At 45.7% G+C, this 24,381-nt stretch overlaps 1 protein-coding gene across 1 annotated transcript in view; it reads left to right on the forward strand.

The window, feature by feature from the left end:
• The window catches only part of MRPL19 (mitochondrial ribosomal protein L19), a 34,250-nt gene extending 20,630 nt beyond the window's left edge, over positions 1-13,620 (forward strand). Inside the window, exons 2-7 of the mRNA XM_054970871.1 lie at positions 344-492; positions 4,068-4,182; positions 5,487-5,605; positions 8,059-8,193; positions 10,005-10,183; positions 13,293-13,620. Of these exons, the coding sequence (XP_054826846.1) occupies positions 344-492; positions 4,068-4,182; positions 5,487-5,605; positions 8,059-8,193; positions 10,005-10,183; positions 13,293-13,514 (919 nt within the window). The 3' untranslated portion in view covers positions 13,515-13,620. The remainder of the gene's footprint in view (positions 1-343; positions 493-4,067; positions 4,183-5,486; positions 5,606-8,058; positions 8,194-10,004; positions 10,184-13,292) is intronic.
• Positions 13,621-24,381: the final 10,761 nt, after the last annotated feature.

Genomic DNA, 24,381 nt, shown 5'->3' on the forward strand with positions numbered 1-24,381 from the left:
CCAACCTGGAGTTGGCAACCTTAGGTAGGGGGAGATTAAGCGAGATTTGTAAAAAGCCAGCCTTGGAGAAGTTCAAAGAGAAAATTAGGGTTGTGGGAAGGGGAGGGACCTAACTGGGGCACAGTGGCTGAGTCCGCCTGATCTCTGTGGTTTGGAGATCAGTTTTGATTCCGGGAGATCTCCAGCTGCCACCGGGAGGTTGGCAACTCTAGCTACTCTGTGGTGTGGGGGTGGGGTGTGTGTTTATAGCATGCACTGCAATGAGCGCAGCCCGTTCCTCCTTCCCTCCGCGTTTCATCGCCCCTGAAGCGCCCTCTGTTTTACACGCTCCCTTTGCGAACAGCCTGCGTTCGATTAAGTTTGACTCTTCCGGGCCACCGTGCCGAGAAGAGCATTTCACGCATGTGTACTTGCTGTTGAAGAAGCGGCTGCCCTTCATTGTCATGGCGGCTTCCTGCAGGAAGGTCTGGGAAATGCGAGGCGCCTGCCGTAGTAAGTCCGGGGCGGGGGGGGGCGGGGGCGCGGCGTCTGCAGTGCCCCCCACCCCGTTTGTGTCGTTTTTGTTCTCCCTGGGCAGTTCCTAAACGCGCCTCTTCTCCTTAAGAGGGGCTGTGCTTTGGCTTCTCTCCAGAGCAATGATGGAGAATGGCAGCCTCTCTTTCTGGGAGAGAAGGTGGGCAGAGGTTGCCAACTCCAGGGTGAGGAATTCCTGGAGATTTTGGAGGTGGAGTGTGGAGACATCAGGGTTTGAGGAATGGAGGGTCCTCAGCAGGAAATACTATCATAGAGTCCACTCTCCAAAGCAGCCATTTTCTCCAGGAGATCTCCAGCCACCGGCAGGTAGTGGGGCGGACTCTCTAGCCCGCTGTCTTTGCATATACTAGGGCCTGATTTATTCATAGCAGGGGTGCCAAAGGCCTGATTTGTGCATGCAAGACAACCGAGTCTCTAAAGTGCTGCACCCTTTGGTCTATGTCGGGCTGCCAACCGCCAGATGGTGGCTGGAGAGCTCCTGGAATTACAACTGATTTCTAGATCACAGAGATCAGTTCCCATAGAGAAAGCAACTGCTTTGGTGGGTTCACCAAAATATGTGACCCTGCGTTATAAACTACCTGCAAGTAGAAAGCCAGCAAAGGGAGCAGGTAGAAGCTTTTCCTGTGCTGAGCTGATTTTCTAGTCGCATGGAGTTTGGGGGGTTGTTTTAGTTTTAATGAAAAGGAACGTTCCAATGGAATCTGCCACCTGCATTTTGAAGTGGAGTAGTCAGTGCTTGTAGTTAGATACTTTCATGCTTTTCCCAAGACAAAGAGCTACAGTAGAAAAAGACTATGTCACGTTGTATGTGGGACCTATAGCGGGAGACCTCTTGCCTCCCCTCTGGCCCACCCCGATGCAGCTGCAGGAGAAATAAGGGGACAGGGATGCTGTTGCAGCAGGGCACAATCAGAAGCGATTCTGCAGCACCACACAACACAAAGTCCCGTCCCAGAAAGCTCTTGCATTGCCAGCCCTCAGCTGGCAATCCTGAGGACTGTAACCTTTATTTGGAGGGTGGTTATATCAATTGCTGTAATTCTGTGTACCTGTTTGAAATGAAACCTCACGGAAGTTGATGGGATTTATTTTCAGGCCATTTTAAAATTCATTTATACCAAACCTTTCTTCCCAAAGAGAACCCAGAGCAGCTTACATTGTTCTCTCCTCCTCTATTTTGCCCTCACAACAACCCTGAGGGGTAGGTTAGGCTGAGCGGAAGTGACTGGCCCAAGGTCACCTGCTATGCTTCCATGGCAGAGCTGGGATTTGAACCTGGGAAGCCACGTTCAATTCCCTGCTCTGCCATGATGTTTGCTGTATGACCGTGGACCAGTCAGCCTAACCTACCTCATAGAGGAGGAGAGGAGAATGCGGTAAGCTGCATTGTACCTTTACATCCTGATGCCGTCCCTTGTAACACCCCAAGTTCATCTTCCTACTTGTGTCTGCAGAAGGGTGCTTTGACTCATGAAGGCTTATGTGTGTGTTATGTGCCGTCAAGTCATTTCCGACCTATGGCGACCTTATGAATGAAAGACCTCCAAAACGTTCTATCTCTAACAGACCTACGCAGATCCTGCAAACTGGAGGATGTGGCCTCTTTTATTGAGTCAAGCCACCTCGTTTTAGGTCTTCCTCTTTTCCTGCTGCCTTCCACTTTTCCTAGCATTATTGACTTTTCCAGAGAATCTTGTCTTCTCATGATGTGACCAAAGTACAATAGCCTCAGTTTTGTCATTTTATCTTCTAGGGAGGATTCAAGCTTGATTTGATCTAGTACCCACTTATTGGTCTTTTTGGCTGTCCATGGTATCTGCAAAACTCTCCTCCAACACCACATTTCAAATGAATCAATTTTTTTCCTGTCAGCTTTCTTTACCGTCCAACTTTCACATCCATACATGGCAATGGGGAATACCATAGTTTGGATTATCTTGATCTTGGTTCCCAGAGAGACATCTTTATCATTAAGGATCTTCTCTAGCTCCCTCACGGCTGCTCTTCCGAGTTTCAGTCTTCTGATTTCTTCATTGCAGTCTCCCTGTTGGTTGATGATTGAGCCAAGGAATAGAAAATCTTGAACAACTTCAATTTCCTCATTGTCAACAATTGTGTAGTTCCTCGGTAGTCATTACTTTTGTCTTCTTGATGTTCAGTTGTAATCCTGCTTTGGTGCTTTCCCTTTTAACCTTCATCAGTAGTCGTTTCAGGTCTTCACTATTTTCTGCTAGTAGTGTGGTGTCATCTGCATATCTCAAATGAAAGCTTATACTCTGCTGAAAATCTTGTTGGTCTCTAAGGTGCTATTGGACTCAAATCCTGCTGTTCTCCTACAGACCAACATGGCTAGCTAGCTAAAACTATAGTAAAGCCATTAAATCAACTAAACACCATTAAAACCAGTCAAGAGAAGACAGAACAGTAGAGCCTTCCTTTGCCACCTGAACTGGATGAAAGAAGAGGCAGGCCTGAGTTTGGCTGGCAGCCCCTTCCAGCTAGGTCAGAAAACATTCTTTTCCTGGCAGTGACAGATCTCGCATTCTTTAAGGATGGAAAAGAGAGCAGACCGTGTGAGGATCTTAGGGTCCATCCAGGCTCATGGGAAAGCACAATATGAATGTACAATACAAGGTCAAGGCTTTGGGAAGCGTGTGTGTATGTGTTTAAGAACAGATTGTGAAGTTTGGAAGACGCTAAAGCATTCATTTTCTGGCAGCATTTTGTACAGATTTTCCTAAGTGTGTTTCATGTAATGAGATGCCCCCAGGTAGCTCTCTATTGTAATACCTTTTTAAAAACTTTTTACTGCATTTACTGTTACATTATATATCATTTGCTATCTTTTCTGAGACTGCATGTCTTTAAAAGCAGCATGCTATATGAAATGTTGCAAGAGCCCCGTGGCGCAGAGTGGTAAGCTGCAGTACTGCAGCCCAAGCTCTGCTCACGACCTGAGTTCGACCATATAGTTCATTCACATAGCTGGCTCAAGGTTGACTCAGCCTTCCATCCTTCTGAGGTCGGTAAAATGAGTACCCGGTTTCCTGGGGGTAAAGTGTAGATGACTGGGGAAGGCAATGGCAAACCACCCCGTAACAAAAAGTCTGCCAAGAAAATGTCATGGTGCGACGTCCCCCCATGGGTCAGCAATGACTCGGTGCTTGCACAGGGGACTACCTTTACCTTTTTTATATGAAATGTAAAGGATGTTGTTTTTCCTTGGGTAACTTTCGAAGCAGCCCTGGAGGTACAAAAAGTACAGTTTCAAGATGTGGCAGGAAAAAGGATCTTACCTGAACAGGTTCCAGCCTCAGGTTTTTGTTATGTGCAAGGCTGCACCCCTGAGCACACTTACTTGGGAGTCCTGTAGAACTTGTGAAGCGGGAGGCTGTGTGGCTGTGCCAGAAAGCCAAAATGAAGAAATATTGAAACTTATTTGTATATCAATTGCATGAAGCGTCAAGGAGAGGGAGGATGTTTTTTAGTTACCATTTAGCTTGAAACTGACTCTGTTTTGTCTCTTGAAGGGTTCTTTTCTGTCTCCGGCTTTCTCAACTGTAAAGATGGACAACCGGCAAAATTTAAGCCGCCTCCAAAGCCGGTCATTATTGATGAAACAAAACCTCTTGCAGCAGAAAGACGGTAAAAATTTTTGCCTGCTTTTCCTTTATCGTGCAAAGCCCTAGTATGAAGGGTCACTAGTAGTAAAGAGTACTCTGAACAAAAAACTCACATAAATCCAAGGGTTGGAGGGTGCTGACTGTGCAGTTCTATGCAGACTCTAGTCTAAGCCCATTGAAGTCAAGATTCTCCTTTCCTACCATTCAGTTGCCATCTGTTTCCAGGCACAATTCATTGTGCTGGTTCTGACCTTTAAAGCCTGAAATGGTTTGAGGCCATGGTACTTGAAGGACTGCCTCCTCCCATACTGTCCAGCCTGCTAGTTAAGATCTGCCTCGCAGGCCTTGTTCTTCATGCCCCTGCAGGTGAGGCAGGTGGCAACCTGGGACGGGGCTTTTACAGTAGTGGCACCTCACCTAGGAGAAATTCTTTCCCTTGAGGCTTACCTGGCACTTACGTTATTCTCTTTTTCAAACACGCAGGCTTTTAATTTCTTATTTATTTATTTTAAACATTTCTACGCCACCTTTCCACCCAATTAGGGTCCCTAAGGCAGTGAACATCAAAGCAGTGAAACATCTAATAACAACAACAACATTCAGGACAGTTTAACACCCACTCAGAGCAGTTTACAAAGTGTTATTATTATCCTCATGACAGTCAGCCTGTGAGGTGGGTGGGGCTGAGAGAGCTCTGGAAAAGCTGTGACTGACCCAAGGTCACCCAGCTGGCTTCAAGCAGAGGAGTGGGGAATCAAACCTGGCTCTCCAGATTAGAATCCTACCGTTCTTAATTAGGGTCCTACTGCTCTTAACTTGAAGAAGTTAATACAGCGTTTAAAATATAAAACATTTAAACAATTCAGTAAAAACATTTAAACACATAACAACACGATCAGGAAGGAGGGCCAATAACAGTTATTGGGGGTAAGCCAAACCAAAAAAAAAAAGTCATTATCCACTGGCAGAAGACAGTTATAAAGAGAGACAGATGAATCTCCCAGGGGAAGGAGTTTCAAAGTTTTGGCACTTAAAACCCTTTATCAGGGTTGACCTTTTCACTTAATTTTTCTAGTGTGCTTTCAGCCTGAAAACTGTTTAAAAAAATTTTAAGCCATTGAGTGTTTTATTGTCTGTCTGGGTTTTTAATGCTGGTTTTGTAATTAACAACTTTTAATGTTTTATTATGTAAGCTCCTCGGGCAGGCAGGTTCCCAGGAGAGGTGGCACGAACATTTTCTAAATAAATAAACAGGTCATCTGCTTTCTAAGATACAGAATGGCAAGGCACCATTGCTTAGTTGCTTTTCTGTTATTTGTCTGACAGGTTCTTAAGTCCTGAATTTATTCCTCCCCGAGAAAGAACACATCCTTTTAAATTCTACCTTGAAAGAAGAGATATGATACAGAGGAGGAAAGTTCTGAACATTCCCGAGTTCTATGTTGGTCAGTAAGAGGTCTCGGAATGCAAACAGCATAATGTGGTGTTGGGTACTGAACAAAGATTGTCCTGAAAATTCATAACTGTGGCATTGTATGTTCAGTTTAAGAGACATTAACGCACACAGGTGGTGTATCTCATGGCATTCTAGATATTGACAGTAGAGATGTTCCACTAGAGATGGAGATGTTCCACCAGGCCTAGAGAGTGGTTGAGGAGCTGGTGAACTATCCTGCTCGTCGCCTGTTTTGTTTTGTTCCACTCCACTGTCCAATGAGATCTGTTGATTTTATTATTTTGTTATTTATTGTATTTTAAACAGTGGTTTTATGATGTTGTGACTCGCCCTGAGCCCACTTGCGGGGAGGGCGGGATATAAATCCAACAAATAAAACAAAGGCAGCTGCAGGTATGTGTGTGGTTGGGCTGGGTTTCATTGACAGGCCTGGAGACGTGGCCTCTGAGGTACTGCTGAGTCTGCACCTGTTGTCTGTGTTGTTGTGTAGAGATGGGCACGAACCAGAAAAAAAAAGAACCGTGCAGTTCATGGTTCGTTGCGTTTCACAAACCACAAACTTTCACGAACCTGCTCTGGTTCATGAACTGGTTTGTTTGGTTCGTGAAAATGTCACTTTCCAGTCAGCAGAAGGTCACTTCTGGGTCAACAGAAGGTCTGCAGAAAGCCCGTCCCCCGTTGCCTGGGAGACTGATTGATTGGTGCCAGGCTGTCTGCAGTGATGAACTGAAAAGCAAACCAAACGAACCAGCCTAAAGTTCGTGGCGGTTTGTCAGAAATGGGCTCTGACAAACTGCCGGCCTGATTTGTGCCAAACTTTGGTTCGTATTTTGGATCATGCCCGTCTCTAATTGACAGTAATAAATTACTATAGTAAAGACTCCAGTAGCACCTTTAAGACTAACCAACTTTATTGTAGCATAAGCTTTCGAGAACCACAGTTCTCTTCATGGTTCTCGAAAGCTTATGATACAATAAAGTTGGATAGTCTTAAAAATGCTGCTGGAGTCTACTATTTTGTGACTACAGACTAACGCGTCTAACTCCTCTAGATCTATAAATTACAATATTATCCAACTAGCTATTGAGGGTTAGTTTGGAAAATTACTGGCTAAAGGCCTGCAGGGAGTTTTCATGGGTTTGATCAATGTGAATGTATCAAATCGTATGACTGAGTTGACAATGAAATAAATGAATAGAACTGCGCCTTTGCAGAAAAAGAAAACAATTATAAAATACCAGCATAAGTAATAAAACCATGTTGGCTGCTGTAGACCACTTAACACCTGAGTGTCTGTTAAGAACATATTAAGCGACACATTATGGTATTAGCATCACAAAACAAACATCAGTTGTTGTGAAAAACAAGTTGCAGTTTTAGAGAAAACAAATCTTTCACACATTTCCTCAAAAGGAAACAAGAAATCCATAAGCAGCAGCTGTCCTGAAACCATAGCTTCACCCTTCAGATGTTTATGGCCTGTATGCATTTCAGGCAGTCCTTGAAAAGCTGGAAACAATCTTTACCTTACTGCTAGATTTGACTGCTAGATTTGCTAGATTGCTAGTTTCGCTCCTAAATTTTCTTTAAATGCTGTTTTTTATATAGTGCTTCAGAAGAAATAGTTACCAGCCAGTGTGTGTGCTGTTAAAGAGTTGCTTGAATGATTGGACGGATTCTATTATTTGTTCATTATTATACATAGAGTACCTCCGGCATGGTGTCCAATGGAGGGCAAATTATTAGATACCTTTAAGACCACAAAAATTGGCATTACTATATTTAATTATCTGAGATTGTGCTCCTTGTAGTAACATCTTTTTTAAGGACCTGTTTGAAGGATTCTCTTCTTCCATATGTCCCTATAGTATTTAGCTATCCACCTGTTGGCAATCCCACCTTTTAGGGTGGTCTGTCTGGCAGGGACCAGAACCAGGGCCTTCTCCATTGTGGTTCCTGCTGTGTGGAATGGGCTCCCCAAAGAGGTGAAGGGAGCTACCACCTTGAAGGCGCTGCAAGGTTTGCCTGTTTGCCAGGGGTGTTGAACAGCAGGCATCTTTTTAGAAGAGGAAGGAGGTATTTGAGGGTTGTTGTTTTATTTTGGTTTTAACTGTAAACGGTTTTCATCCACTATAATAAGCCGCTTTGAATCACACGGAAAAGCAGGGTTAGAATGTTTTAATAAATAAATATTTAGAATTGTATGATTGTGTCCAGTTGGGCGTTGGCTTTCCCTCTGCCGAATGCACAAAGGGAACATGCAGGCAAATCGCCATCATTTCAGTTTCTGATGCTCAGCAGCATTTGACACAGACCGCTTCAGTGGCATAAACCTCAAAAGGCTGATAGTATTGCTATATCTTCTCTTCCTTCATCCATGCTTGTTTGCCCAACAAGACTGGCAGTGTGGGCACTAAATTGTTCCTCCTTATTTCTGGCAGGGAGCATCCTTTCCGTTACTACAGCAGATCCCTATGCCAGTGGAAAGAGGAGCACTTTCGTAGGCCTCTGCATTCAGCGCTCAGGAAAAGGGCTCGGCGCAACCTTCATATTACGGAACATAATAGAAGGACAAGGTAGGTGCATGTCTGAATGTGTCTCTGGGAAGGGTGGGAGGATCTGGCAAAAAGAAACTTTGACTCAACCTGCTCTCGAGATAGCTATGGTGAAAATAAATGCCAGTAGTAATTTCCAGTACAACTTTATTGGAGTGTAGTCCTCAAGACATTCAGGTGAAATCAAAAAATCGAAATATTTCTCTGAGTTCCATTAACATGAAAGTGCGTGTTGGTAATTAAGTTATGTTGAAGGGTACGTTGCATAGCAGATCTAGTATAAGAAAAGATGCAGGTTGTTATCTGAAGAGATGTCATCTTTTATGTCTCTGACTACATGCATCTTTTTTTCTGTCTAGCCGATTAGTTCATTCTGCTTGCAACCTATGTGATGCCAGATGTCTTATTTTTTCATGAATCAAAGTTGGACCCTACAAGGTGCTACAGTATATATTGTCAGATAAGCCCTGCATATCTGCCGTGTATCTAATTGTACACAATCAGGCTAACAGAATGCTCACCAACCCAGAATAGCCAAGGAATACAAATGAGCAATGCTACAATGCACTAAATTATTCACACAATGTTTACAAAAATATTTTATATGTAAACTTGAGAAAGATGTACAAAAGTGAAATACAAATGTGAAATTCTAAAGCGTCATCACCGTAGTATCATCACAATAAATTAATCACAGCAAGGTAATGCAACACTAAGTAGCGTGTGTATCCTCAGAAAAGGGGAAAATCCCATGAGTTCTCTTATGAATAATCTTCAATATGTACACTGAGGATTCCCGCTGAAACCGCGGGGGCAGATGGAAAGTCCCTCCGGAGATGGTGGAGAGGAGCTGGAAGACTGGGAGGAGAAGGTGGAATGTGCAGGTGGAGAAAAGCAACTGGACTCCCGTACATATTGAAGATTATTCATAAGAGAACTCGTGGGATTTTCCCCTTTTCTGAGGATACACACGCTACTTAGTGTTGCATTACCTTGCTGTGATTAATTTATCGTGATGATACTACGGTGATGACGCTTTAGAATTTCACATTTGTATTTCACTTTTGTACATCTTTCTCAAGTTTACACATAAAATATTTTTGTAAACGTGTGAATAATTTAGTGCATTGTAGCATTGCTCATTTGTATTCCTTGGTGTATCTAATTGTATCTAATTGTATCTGTCTTGCTGTTGTAATGGGTCTCTGAGTACGTGCAGAGTGAAGCCTGATTTCTAATGTGCTATGGCTAATTGCTTATCTTAGAGGGGAGGTGTTTTCCTTTGAGTTCCTGCAGAGCTTGAGAACTCAACCTTGAAGAAGCTGAGCTCCCTTTTCCCCTCCTCCCTTCTTCCCAGGCCTTGCCCACCAAGACTCTTCATGAACTGTTTTTCTATTGGGGGTGGGGAGGGGACGACCCTATAACTTTAGGCATTCCAGCCAATTCCACTATCGTAGCAGCTTGATATTGGTATTCATCCTTCATAAAAACATATTTAACTCATCCACCTGAGTGATACAGTGAAGTGTTTGGGAAAATACCTGGCAAGCCCCGACATATATGCCCTGATCTGGATCGCCCATGCTAACCTAGTCTCATCAGATCATGGAAGCTAAGCAGAGTCAGGTCTGATTGGTACTTGGATGGGAGACCTCTAAGGAAATGCAGGATCGCTGCACAGAGGCAGGCAATGGCAAACTACCTCTGAACACCTCTTGCCTTGAAAACCCTATGCTGTGACTTGATGGCACTACACACACACACATACAGAGGCTGACGCATCCATAATTATATAAACCTGACCGGATGAAAGGTGTGATTTTCCATTTCAGGAGTTGAAGTGTGCTTTGAACTATACAGTCCTCTAGTCCAAGAGATCAAGCTTCTGAAGCTGGAGAAGAGATTGGATGACAACCTGATGTATTTACGAGATGCCCTTCCTGAATATAGCACCGTTGACGTTAACATGATGCCTGTGCCGATCCCAGCTGATGAGGTTCCTGTCAACAAGGTAACAGAAGCTGAAACGCAGCTAATGTTTGTGCTGCACACTCTTTGGAATGACATGAAATGGTTGTATGGCACTGATTCTGCATTGGTTCAGTGCTTTCAGAGTCATCTTACTGGCAGAAGCCCTGGATAGCTGCCTATTCAAAAGGAGCTGCTCTCCTAGTCATGGCCAACACTTTCCACTGTAGATAACTAGCCACATCAGAGTCTCTTCCTAGCAACAGATAAACATGCTTCCTTACTATTGATAATCATGGCCAGGCAGAGCCTTTCCTAGCACTGGAGCAGATTTTCATGGCAAGGCTTACAAAGGGGAAAGCTTAGGAGGGGATGGTTGGGCTACTCTGTGCAACTAAACATATCCTACTATATAAAAGGCTAAGCGTATTCAAGACAACTCACTTCCTGCCTTGGTGCACCACCACAGAGCGCTGCTGCGGAGGGAAGCCCAGATGAGGCAGCCAGACCTCCAGAGAGGGCACAACAGCAGAAAGCCCAGAACAGGATCAGGCATGGAACAGGCGGCAGTGCCTGCCCCCCGCCTTCAGCTAGATGGAATCAAGAGCAGAGCAGGTGGCAATGCCTGCCCCCCGCCTTCACCCAGCTGGAATCAGGAGAAGGTGGCAATGCCCTTCACCCAGCTGGGATCAGGAGTGGAGCAAGTGGCAATGCCCACCTGCCCTTCACCCAGCTGGGTTCAGGAGGGGAGCAGGTGGCAATGCCCGCTCCCCATCTTCACCCAGCTGGGTTCAGGAGCAAAGTAGATGGCAATGCTCACCCTCCGCCTTCACCCAGCTGGGATCAGGAGCGAAGCAGGTGGTAATACCTGCTCCCTGTCTTCACACAACTGGGATCAGGAGCAGAGAGAGAGCAATGCCTATCCCCTGCCTTCACCCAGTAGGGATCAGGAGCAGAGCAGGTGGCAATGCACGACCTCTGCCTTTACCCAGCTGGGATCAGGAGCAAAGTAGATGGCAATGCCCATCCTCGGCCTTCACCCAGCTGAGATCAGAAGTGGAGCAGGTGGCAATGCCTGCCCACTCTTTACCCAGCTGGGATCAGAAAGGGAGCAGGTAGCAATGCCTGCTGCCCGCATTCATCCAGCTGGGATCAGGCACAGAGCAGGTGGCAATAACTACCCTCTGCCTTCACTCAGCTGGGATCAGGAGTGGAGTAGGTGCAATGCCGCCGCGCCCCCCCCCCCTGCCATCACCCAGCTGGGTTCAGGAGCAGAGCAGGTGGAAATGCCCGTCCCCTCTTCATTCAGCTTGGATCGGGAGCAAAGCAGGTGGCAATGCCCACTCACCCCTTCACCTGGCCGAGATCAGGAGCGAAGCAAGTGGCAATGCCCGTCTGAGAGCCAATTTGGTGTAGTGGTTAAGAGTGCAGGACTCTAAATCTAGAGAACTGGGTTTGATTCCCCACTCCTCCATTTGAAGCCAGCTGGGTGACCTTGGGTCAGTCACAGCTTTTAGCTCTCTCAGCCCCACCCACCTCACAGGTGTTTTGTTGTGGGGATAATAATGGCATAGGTTGTAAACCACTCTGAGTGGGTGTTGTCATCCTGAAGGGTGATATATAAATTGAATGTTGTTGTTATTATTCACCCAGCTGGGATCAGGAGTGGAGCAGGTGGTAATGTCTGCCCCCCATTTTCACACTGCTGGGATCAGGAGCGGAGCAGGTAGCAGTGCCCGCCCCTGCCTTCACCCAGCTAGGATGAGAAGCAAAGCATGTGGCAATGCCCACCTGCCCTTCATCCAGCTGAAATCAGAAGCGGAGCAAATGGCAATGCCCACACCCTGCCTTCACCCAGCTGGGATTAGGCATGGAGCATGAGGCAATGCCCATCCCCCTTCACCCAGCCTGGATCAGGCACAGGAGGTAATGCCCACACCCAGCTTCACCCGGTAGGGATCAGGAGCGGAATAGGAGGCAATGCCCACTCATTCTCCCAGCTGGGATCAGGTGCAGAGCAGGTGGCAATGCCCGCCCCCCCTTTCACTCAGCCGGGATCAGGCGCGGAGGAGGTGGCCACATCCACGTTCCCCACCCACCCACCCACCCACCCCTTCATCCGGCCAGGATCCGTGAATGAGGGAATGCCCCCCTGCCCCCACTTTCTAGAGCCCATTGTATTTTTCCCAATAGACTTTGTTGCTAGTTATAATCATAAGAGCAAAAAGGTGCTAGTCCTCAGTGTTCTTCTCTCTCTGCCGCAGTCCCAAATGTTCAAGGGGTGCTGGTACTCCATACCAGCACAACCCCCTGAAAAAAGCCCTGACAATAGTAGCATAAAGCCTGCTGTCTATCTGATGTGAAGGGGCTATAGCTCAGTGGTAGAGCATCCGTTTGGCGTGCAGATGGTCCCAGGTTTATATTCTGGAAATCTAGTTGGCCTCTGCTACTGGACCCAAATCTTGCTTTTCTGCTTTTAAGTGACCTAGTCTACAATCCAAAGAACACTTTTGGGAGTATGCCGCACTGAATAAAATGAGACTCACCTCTGAGTAAACATGCATATTAATGTTGGTCACCACCTTTGATGGGAGTATCGGGGATGGTTGTTGTAGGAAAGCTGTACAGATAGGAAAGCACGCAAGTACGTGTGGTGAAACACTCTCCGAGCCAGTATATTGCAAGAGATGAAACTTACTTTTATTGAAGCCAATTCACATTCACTTGCATTCTTGTAGTAGCAGAAGAAAAGCATATAAACCTAATCTAAACACAATTCCCTGTTAAAAGTGGCCAGCTAATCTGGCTGCATGTGAGTGAAAGTACAGGTGTGCCTCGCGGCACACTTGCCCAGGAAAGCTCTCTGCAGGAATCATCTTGCTTCTTGTGAGACCAGCAGGAGAGAGACAACAGAGGCACAGAAAGAGAAGTCAGAAGCTTCCAAGTGAGACAAAAAGAGACATCACACAAATACACAGTCTGGTAAAAGGGAAAATATAGTGCCCCTCAATGTCCAGGCATGCGGAGTTGCTTCTGTTCGAACAGGGAGATCACTGGGAGCCAAGGAAGAGGTAGATAGGTATAACAAAAAATTTTAAAAGCCAGCAGAATAGATGTTCTAACATAACTTTCTTTACTTCTAATTGTACTAGATGAAGGTCAAAATGAAACCTAGACCTTGGTCCAAACACTGGGAACATCCAAAATTTAACATCCAGGGCATCAACTTTGACTTCTTTCTTACCGACGAAGACAAAAAGAAAGTGGAAGAATGGAGTATGCCTTGGAGAGAATTTGATATGATGATAGAATATGATACATCAAAAATTGAGAAGGAAATCTGGGAAGAAGTGAACGCCGAACTAAAAAAATAAGTTACAGAAATCACGGGGGACTTTATCCAGAAAGATCGATTCCATCCATTTTAGTATACTGTTTATTTGATGTAGGCCTCTTAAATAAATATGCACATGAAATTTACACAGACGTCTTGAGTATCCATTGCCTTTCTCATCTTGTATCTACATATTCAAGGAACCAAGGAGCTTTTTGCTTATTTAATATTCTTCTGTGTTCGTTTTGTGTATTGATCAGACTGGGCTGACCATCATCTTGGAAGGCATGCAAAATGTTTACTGTAAAGGGTGGATATTTCAGAGCTGGGGAACAGATGTAGTATTAGACTGTGAGCTCTAGTTTAGCTGTGGAAGATGGACACTTGCTTCTGTTATTTTCTCTGAGCCACTGAACGAAATATGGGGGGTAGGGCGGAATTGGTACAATTAAAAGTTGATTATTATGAAGCACTGGCATTCAAAACAAAGAGGATGAGTTTCAGGTGGGTAGGCATGTTTGTACTAGTGGAACAAAATTTGAGTCCAGTAGCACCTTGGAGACCAACAAAATTTTCAGAGTATTTGTAAGTCAAAGCGCACTGTATCAGAGTCTCTCTACACAAGACGGCTTGGTGAGCGTTTGTCAGATGCCAGGAGATGCAATGTTAGCCGGGAAGCATAGTTTTAAATGACAGAGCTGGCGGAGATCGCCCTGGAGAGGATGGATTCTCTCACAGCCCTCCGCTGCCTCTGGTGTGCTGGACTGTCTCCCCTTCCGGAGCCTTTATGCTGCCACCCTTGCTGCATAAAACTCTGAATTAACCAAGCCTCGGCAGGGCAAAGGCTCCAGAAGGGGTGACAGTCCAGCACATCAGAGGTAGTGGAGGGCTATGAGAGAACCCGCCCCCTTTGAAGCGATCTCTGCCGGCTCTATCATTTAAAACTATGCTTCCCAGCCAACACAGCATCTCCCAACACGTGAAGAACACGTGTCAGAAGTCTTGTGTAGGGAGACTCTCAAATAGCAAGAGAACTAAGGTTATGTGATTCGCTTCCTAATTAAGGAAAGAGATTAAGGCCGAGTTCTGTAAGAATACTTTCCTACGGGTAAGGCCCATCAAACAGGACCTATTTGAGTGGACTTGCTTAGATTGCTCCCTAAGTTGTGAACAAAGAGGTAAAAGGTAAGCAGTCTTTATGCAGCACACAGGAAAACTTGGGACAGGACTTGCTACAAAATTTCAAAGCAGAACTCTCTATATTCTCCTTCCCCTAAACTCATATAATTAAGACGATGATGAAACTTGTTCCCATTTCCTACTATGACACATTTCACAGCCTTCCTGTAGATCCGCTATTGCCTGTTGTGTCATGCCTCAGGCCTATCTATCCCCCAGGCTGCTTTGTCCTGCCATAGTCCCACCCCGCTACTAATACCCAGACATTTCTTTTTATCCAAGAAATGTTGGGGGGGCGGGTATCCGCCTGCTTTCTTAATAAAGTCCAGCATCTCATTCTGCTTGCCTGTATGTGGCTGGCCTGTAAGGAGACTCTCTAATTTGCATCAGGCACAGCAATAGCATGGCTTAATTGCAAACTCTTTAAGAATCCTCATAAAGGTTCAGGCAACACTGATGTTTCAAAGAGAAAAGACTTTGAAAATTAGTCAGTGGCAATGTTGCAGACAGAGAGCCAGCGTGGTGTCATGGTTAGGGTGTTGAGACTAGGATCTGAAGTTTGCTGGGTGACTTCGGGCCAGTCACACACACCGCCCAACCTACCTCACAGGGTTGTTGTGAGGATAAAATGAAAGAGAACATCATCATTTTGGGTTCCCGTTGAGTAGAAAGGCAGGGTATAAATGAGGCAAGTAAATAAATCAGTTCGCCATTAAAAGCTGCAAATTCTACAGTTCTGAGAGCAGCTAAGCAGATCCGTGGGTCTAGTAGAGCCAGGAAGTAATTCTGCTGCTACAGGCTAACACGGGCTGATTCCGCACCCGTTGGATAATGCACTTTAAATGCACTTTATCAACCGTTTGAGGTGGATTTTTTGTTCCGCACACGAAAAAATCCATTCCAAATGATCTATAAAGAGGATTGGAAGTGCAGTATCCAACATGTGCGGAATCACTCACTGGCAGTTAGGGTGTTTCTAGTGTACTGTCATATAACTGTCCCCAGCCAGGGTGGAGGGGTGTATGGAATTGAAGAGTAAAAGATTTGCAAGTTTCCTTTTTGCCTCTGGGGGCAGGGCCTTTGAAAATGCACTCTTTCCCATCCAGATGAGATGTGACAATGTACTCAGATTGCATTTTTCCAGAAAAGACCGGAGCTCAGCAAGCTTGGGACAGAGTGTACTGAGAACAGAGAGAGGGCGAGTTGAGTGTGATATCATTTGGAATCTCCCGCCTCCCCAAAAAAACCCTGCTGCACTTTGGAAGCCAAATGTGAGAGGGGGGCCTCTGTGAAGAAGCAACCTCTCTTTGCTTCCATCTGAAAAGACTACTAGACACTTCTTGCATTGAAAAGATAGTCGCCTGGACACTCAAGTAATAGTTACGGGTCACACACATTTCTAAAATTCTGTTTTGGGATGCTAAAATGCTTTGGTTATTCATTTCTGTATTTTTACCCTGCTTTTCCTCCTCAGTGGGGACACAAAGAGACTCACAAAAATATTTAAATGTACAGAGTATAATAAACTACATCATGGGATGGTTCTGGATCCACTGGGCCAGCTCACTAAAGGCTGTAAGTCAAGAATCTTGGCTCATGCCACAGGCTTTATCCAGGCTTAAATACCTGCTAACAGAAAGGCAAACACAAGCTCTGCTAGCAGAGATGCTCCCAAGAATTCCCCTCGCTTGTTCATAGAGCCTCCTGTTATGCCTAGGCTTAAATACCTGCAAGGGGGAAAGGAAAGATGCTCAGGGTAAATGTTATACAGTCGGCAGAGATGTTCACAAGAAATCCCCTTCCCTGTTTCATTTTATGAATCAACCCTGAAACTGCAGGAGACAGAATTGGGCTGTCAACCAGATGCTATGGACTATTACATTCTGTATGCTCTTCTCTAGAACGCAACGAATTAAAATAAGCAAAATGAAACAGGAGATCTAGTGGCACCTTCAAGACTAACAAAATTCATTCTGGGATAAGCATCCATTCAGGCATACATATGACCAGGGCTTTTTTTCAGCTGGAACGCAGCGGAACAGAGTTCTGGATCCTCTTGAAAACGGTCACATGGCCCCGCCCCCTGATCTCCAGACAGAGGGAGATCAGGGGGCGGGGCCACCAGCCATGTGACCATTTTCGCCGAGGGCAACCCACTGAGTTCCACCACCTCTTTTCCCAGAAAAAAAGCCCTGCGTATGATGAAATTAGTTCTGAGTCGTGAAAGCTTATTGCAGAATGTTTTGTTAGTCTTTAAGGTGCCACCGGATTCTTTGTTTTGTTGGGATAAGCTAACATGCCTACCCATCCCGAGTTACGAAAAAAAGGTGTGTTACTGATGGCCTCTAATCATAGACTGGTTTAAGGGGCTACCCCATAATTATTTTGGGAAGTCATGTCACTTAAGAAAGGATGAGATAATACTATACCTGTTAACTTATCTTTTGGAAACACTAGAAATTCTTCTTAGAACCTTCTAACAGAATGGTTGGGGAGATACCAAAAATTAGTAAAATTCACATATGTCGAAAACACTGTTTAAATTACAAGATGTGAATCCTGTTTGTAGACTAATACAATAAGCAAAAGCGTACAAACTGGATAACGAATTCTTTGCAATAGTCTTATTTACTGTAATTTTACTCAAAACGTTCCAAAGTTATTGAAATATACTGATTCCTTCTGAATGACTCTCAGGAATTCACTGCCCATTGGAAAGCATTAAAGGATGATTCTTATTAATACTGGAGTTATCGGCTATGAACTGCCTACTTTCTGTAATTTAACTCAGAACTGTACAAAAATGGTTTGTGAAAATAACAAAGTAAGTAAAACAAAAGTTCAGAAAACACTGTGCTTCAACTACAAAATGTGGATCTTGTTTGAAGATCAATGATGTAATAGATTTTTTTTGCCATAGCTTTTTTAAAAAAGATCCTTAACAGTAATTGTGCTGAATGTTGCATGTACTCTTTTGTTTGCAAGTCGGGCATAGGGTACTTACTCAGGTTCCTGTTCTCAGTTCACACAGCAGAGATGGGTGTGTTGAACGCAACATCCGTTTATCAGCAAGAAAATACAGGGCTGGGAGGAACTAGTTTCAGGACAAGGGAGCCCAGGCAGTCTACAATTCTAACTAACAAACAGAACTATAACTGAGCAGGGACTCCATCCCAGGAGGCTAAACCGACATGCACAAATGTTCTTTCCTTTTACTAATAAGTTCTTTTGACCAGAGAGGTCTTAATCATTAAAACATAAATACAATAAAATAGAATAAAATACATAACAATAAATATTTCAATATTCATATCCATTTTTTTCCAGGAAGTATTACATTAAAACTCATCTTGATCACTCCTTAAAGAAATCACCCTTTCCCCAAATGTGGCAAAGCGATAGACTTTGGCAACATATATTTTATCAGTTTGGCAATCCGTTGTACAGTACAGTCCACTGATCTCAAAATAACATGAGATGTTATTTCTATCGCATCAGACTCACAACAGCAAAAACTATCCGAGCCTGCGAAGTGTGAAAATCTAGCTGTGAGGAGGGAATGTTAGGAAATTCAGGCATGAGGGGAGTGTTGGAGAGGACAGCCCCCAATGAGGTAGGAGCCGCCTCATTTTGATCATGTTCAACTCTTCCTGACTGCCCATATTCCTAGTAACAATGAAGGAAAGGTCAGGGGACTCAGTCTATTATCCACTGGGTGCCCCCAAGCACTTCTGAAAGCATCGCCCTTCATTGGAGGAGGGGGAAACAGCCTATTCTATTGTACTGTATACAATAAATACACCACAGTATTATGCATAATTACCATTAAAGGTGGGGAGCACATTATGGGATGGCAGGTTGGGCCCTGGGGGAAACTGAGCTGCGTGACCCCCTGTGGCACCGGTAGCTACTACAGGGCCGCTAGTACAGGGCCAGTCATGTTTGCCTAGCCAATAGGCCCCATGGTTTTATAAGTACCATAGAGGCCTTTCGGGAGCTTTCCTGGTAGAGTCACCCCAACCTTCAGGTAGGGCTTGGAGTTCTCCTGGAATGACAACTGTTCTTTTAGAGTTCAGTTCTCCTAGAGGAAATGAGAGCTTTGGAGGGTGGGCTGTATGGCGTTATACCCCCATGCTCCACCCCCAAATCTCCAGGAACTGAGATGGCAACCCTGCTTCCTGGTGATTGACTGGCCAGTCCATCCCTGGCATTGCAGCGTGTCAAAGCATTTCTGTTGGCCATCGGGTATCACTCCCTACAGATTGCCTTGAGAGCCACCAACTACCCTCCACCAAGGGTTACCAGCCTCCAGGTAGTGGCTGGAGATCTCCCGGAATTACAACTGGTCTCCAGGCCATAGAGATCAGTTCACCTGGAGAAAATGGCTACTTTGGGAGGTGGACTCTATGGAATTATGCCATGCCAAGGTTCTTTCCCTCCCCGAACCCCACTTTCTCCGGGTTTCACCCCCCAGATCTCCAGGAATCTCCCAACTTGGAGCTGGCAACCCTACCTCCACCTGTCCAACGTCGCCATTATTTGGATTGCGAATTTCAGGCTGTGAGCGGGTTCAGAACATAGGACTGGCCGAGGGGGAAGCAGGTAGGGTTGCCAACTCCGGGTTGCGATATTCCTGCAGATTTGGGGATGGAGCCTGGGGAAGGTAGAAGCCTCGACAGAGTATAGCGCCGTAGAGTCCTGCCTGCATTTTTTCCAGGGGGCTGTCGTCTGGAGACCGGCTGGAATTGCGGGAGGTCGCCAGGCCCCACCTGGAGGTTGGCAACCCGTGCGAATTCCCACGCTCCGCCGGCACCGCCAAGCCACGCGCGGCCCAAGAGACGGCGCCAGGCTTCTCCTCCGGGCTCTCCTCCCCGCGCCCTGCGAGCAGCCAGGCCGGGAGGCCCGACCGCCAGCCGAGCGGGAGGCGGCGGTGCGTCCACGGGCGCCGGGGCTTGGCCGCGCTCCGGGGCGCGATGCGGTGCGCGGCGCGGCAGTTGCTGCTCCTTCCGTGCCAAAGGGGCCGCCCCCGCCATGTTCTGCCTCTGACCGACTGCAGCAGGAGGAGGAGGAGCGAGCCGCGGGAGGAAGGAAGCCAGGCGGCGAGGAAGGCCAGCCTGCGCGCTCCGAGGCGGAGAGGCCGCGGCGGGCGGGCGGCGCGCAACAGGTAGGCGCGCTTGGGACGCCGCGGGGGTCCCCTCCGGGCCCCTGGGAAGCCGCCGGCCGGGGACGGAGGCCGGGGTCGGGAGGCAGCCCCGGCGGCGCCCCTGGGCCTGTGGGTCGGGAAGGGCGGCGCGCCTGCCTGGGCGCCTGGGGGGGTGGGGGGCGGGCGCAGCGCCCTTCCCCTGGGACGGGATCGCCCCTTTGGTGTGCGTCGCGCGGTGTGGTGCGGTGATGCGGCCGGGCTTGGGCGAGGTCTCCTGGGCCGCCCTGGAGAAGGACGCCGGGGGCGGAGAGGGCTCTGGCGGCCTCGCTGGGGCTGGGGGGCGGGCGAGGGGGAGCGTCCCCCTGCAGTGGAATCCGACGCAGAGTTACTCCACTCCGAGCCCATTGGTTTCAATTACGCCAGTCTGGAGGAACTCTGCTTCGGATTCCGCTGTTAGAGTGGGAAGGGGGCTTCTCAGCCCTCGAGACGAACTCTGCTCCACTGCGAGGGCATGCCTAGAGAGGGGACACGCGTCGCAGAGAACGTGTGTACACACCACGTGCGTAGGTGAACCCTAAACAGACTCACCCCGGTTTAAACTCATTGAGTTCAGCGGAATTATACTGGCATAACTCTGTTTAGGATTGCGAGGAAAGAAAAAGCAGAATTACCCCAGTCTAAGCCCATGGGTTTAGACTAGAGTAACTCTGGTTGGGATTGAGATGGGTAGCGGTGTAATTTTTTTTGCGCCTGTAAGACTAACAAAATTTGTGGTAGGGTATGAGCTTTCATGAGTCACAGTTCGCTTCACTCATGCCCAGCCACAAATTTTGTTAGTCTAGTAGGTGCTGTTGGATTCTTGCTCTTTTCTTCTGCTAAGGAATGCAGCGTACATCTCTTTGCAAGAAAGAGCCAACAGGCCTTCTCTATATAAAGAAAAGGGGGACCAGTGCCTAGATGAATGTGCGATATGTGTTTGGTTGTACACATGTTGAATGTCACCATTACTCAGCACAGGTGGCAAAGAAAAATCAGGTGTGTGCTGAACAGGCAGCTGGAGTCGGAGGGATGCAGGTGCAATATGGAAAGCGTGCCAGAATGTGTTACCCTGTTGTAGAAAAAGTAAGCAGGGCTTTTGAAAGACACTTCCTACATAAAAAAGGCTGTTTAGCAGGTGCTGTGTGTTGCTTTTGCAGAAGAAGTGGGCTGCAGCCCACGCAACTGTAAACTAATACTGTTAGTCTTTAAGGTGCAGCAAGACTCCTGTTTGTTTGTACAATTAGGAAGTTGCCACGCGGTCCCCACCAGCTGCTTATCTGCCCTGTGCATCAGACCTGAAAACCCCAATACATTCTTTTTCACATTGAGTCCTTTTACTTTCCCCTTTTGGCCCAAAATGGTACCTGGAGTGGCCTGCCTTGATCTTGGAGGAAGCAATAACAGCAATGGCTTATTTGATACATTTTTGGTGCGAGTAATTTATCAGTTCTCCTAAGCAGCTGGGTGCTACGTAGAAGATTTAAAAATATGTTTGCGAGTGTTCCTTGGGGCAGGAAATAGTTAACATTTCTGTGTCTAAAAAAATAAATTGACGGCTGTATTATTCTTTTTATAAGTTCATTGTTAAATATTGATGTGTGGGTATTTGATGCTTCTCAAGAATGTGCTAGGATATTTTTGTCTCTCTCGGAGCCCTGTTGAAAGTTGAACTCTGGGTTTGGGTTGTGTGTGTGTGTGTTTCGTTTTAAATGAAATCAGTGAGTCAGATTTGTTTATGAAATCTCCCATGTACATTAATCCATGATCTTGAAGGATGGAGGAGTAGAGGAATGACAGGTTCTCCTGAAAAACCTCCACATGTTTCTATGGGAACTGTAGTTCTTTTCCCAAGGGGAAGTATTGCAGCTTGGATTATAAAATGAGAGCGGGTGAATGTCAACACGTGCATTTCTTATAGGCAGCATGTGCAATTTCTTAAGTACAGAAGAATGAAGGGGATGTTGCCATATTCACTGTTAAAGTGCCTGTGTTCTTAGCAGAGATCCCCCTAAAGAAAGCAAAACCGTGGGAAGTGTAAAAGTGCGCTGGAATGTAAAGCAAGAGAATAATTAGGTCTCTGACATTTAAAACCTGGGTGGGAGCGTAGTATTTAACTAAAGTTGTCATTTAGATTAGGTTTTAATTCATGAACCAGTTTTTGGATGAGAAGCAGGATTGATGCATCCTAAATAAAAATTAAATCCTTTTGATCATAGAAATTCTCTCAGTGGAGGAAGAGGAGACTCCTGTGAGCAAAGTCCACGTTTTCCCTGGCCTTGGTTTGCATTTTGCTCTAGAGCAGTCACCTTCTGGAGAAGATTGTCAAGTTTTCATTTTGATCATAGGACTATTTATAGCTGTGTCTCAGTTGGAGAGGGCTCCCTTTCTCACTACAGTTCAAAATAATAATGATCAGGGCTCATTTCGAGGGAACGCGCAGGAACGCAGTTCCAGCAGTTCCCCAAAGAGGTCACATGCCAGGTGGCCCCGCCCACCTGACCCTCGGCCATTTTGGGCCCGTTTCTGCCTGGATTGGGGCCGAAATGGCCCGGATCAGGCCTCTGACGGGTGGTGGATCACTCTCCTGCTCAGCAGCACCCCGATCCTGACCATTTTGGGCCCCTTTTCGGCCATTTTCAGCCCCTTTTTGCCATTTTGGGCCCAATTTCGGCCCTGAATGGCCAGGATTGGGTCCAAAACAGCCAGGATCGGTGATGGCAGAGGGTGTGGCATATGCAAATCAGTTATGCCAATGACATTTCTGGTGATATCAAGGGGCGTGGCATATTCTAATATGTTATGCTAATGAGTTATGCTGATGAGTTCCTCCAGCTCTTTTTCTACGAAATGACTCCTGATAATGATCTTTTAAAACGCAATTAGATGTTTAAAAAGCTGTTATAGATGGAATATGACTTTTCCAGCGGCAGTGTAAGGTTTTGTTTTTTTCCTAATAAAAAGGCCTAGAACATGATTCTGAGAAAATGAAAACTTGCAGAGATCATGGAATGCATTATGGTTTGCATGCCATATGTTGCTAACATAAGGAGATTATGTAAGCTTTTTAGTATCTTTTCTAAATAATATGGGTAGCGCTAATGGGCAGACACTGCAGATTAGTTGAGTGACACCTGTTACATACACACTTTTGTAGGTAACATTTGTGCTTGTACCAGATTTTAGAAGTGAAGTCTAGGTATTATGTTTCTTAAGCAAGACTGGTATTATTCTACAGTCTCTGTAGAATATTTGCTTTTAGCTTTGCATAGTCTTAGAAATCATTATTCTTTATGTGAAATATATGTTCTGCTATATTGTCTGTTTCAGAATAATACAAAGTTAAAACATTTGTTCAAACTATTTTTTTAAGTATTACATGCTTTAGAACTGTTTGAAAACTGAAGGCACCAAAAAAAGAGAGAAGAAACTAAAAATTGATGGGCTCTTCCCATTTTAATTAGTCTTGGCAAAGTAAGCTATTCTTAAAAAATGAATATAAACTTTTCTTGGAATTTTTTTCCAAGCCCAATTCCAAGCACAGACCCCATTGTGTTCCCATTGTTGTCATAGAGAGTGCAATGAGCAACCCCATCCTTCAGCTCCCTTCCCCTTCCTTCCCACTTATTACTTGGTGGTAACACTTATTACTTGGTGGTAATGGGAGGTCTGATTTGGAGGCCTTTCTGAGAAGCAGAGAAGTCCTTTATCTTTTTTCCAGCGTGTCTGAGTCTTTAGTACAAGCATCAGTAATAGAGTCTTGTCCTGAAACAATCTTGGCTGGATTGAGAGAACAACATATTGAAGTTGAAAAAGCCAACTGCATTTTGACAAATTAATTTTCCATGCTTTGATAACGTCAGCAATATTTTAATATACTGTGTTGCAAAGATAGTAAGATAGTTTAATGAAGGAAGTGGTGTCATGGCCTCGTGCCTTTTGGCTAATCTGCCGTTGATGTATTCTTAGTCTACAGGTTATTGCCAAATTGTTGAGTAAAGTGGTGTTGTAACTAGCCACTCTGCTACTAGGTTGCCTGGACCGCATAGGTCACTCCTAGTCTTGATTCAAGTAGGCAACTAACCAGAGTGGATTTCCTGCTGTTTTAGCCTTTTAATATTGCCAGAGCCCACTACAAAACACTGCATTTTAACTGCTGGAAAAGTACAATTTCCTTTTAAAAGGGCTGCCTTAAAGGAAGATTTATAGACTGTGCAGAGCAAACAGAGAACTGAATGTGCATTTTCTGTGCCAAAACATTGCTCTCTGGAATTTCTTTGTCGGCTGTTATCATTCACCTTGATCCCAAGGGCTGTCAGTTGAACATCCCGTTGAGGACATGTCGATTGACCAGAGTATTTTAAACATTCCTCAAGATGCCCTCTGCAGCTATTCAGAACGATTGGTCAGTGTTGTAGGTAAACTGTTTAATTGTTAAAAGCAAACACAATTATTTTAAATCGAGAAGGTGCAGAGGAGAGCAACGAGGATGATCAGGGGTCTGGAGACTGAGCCCTACGAGGAAAGGCTGAGGGCCTTGGGAATGTTT

Source organism: Eublepharis macularius, chromosome 1 (genome assembly GCF_028583425.1).
Source record: "Eublepharis macularius isolate TG4126 chromosome 1, MPM_Emac_v1.0, whole genome shotgun sequence".
NCBI classification, from domain to species: Eukaryota; Metazoa; Chordata; class Lepidosauria; order Squamata; family Eublepharidae; genus Eublepharis; species Eublepharis macularius.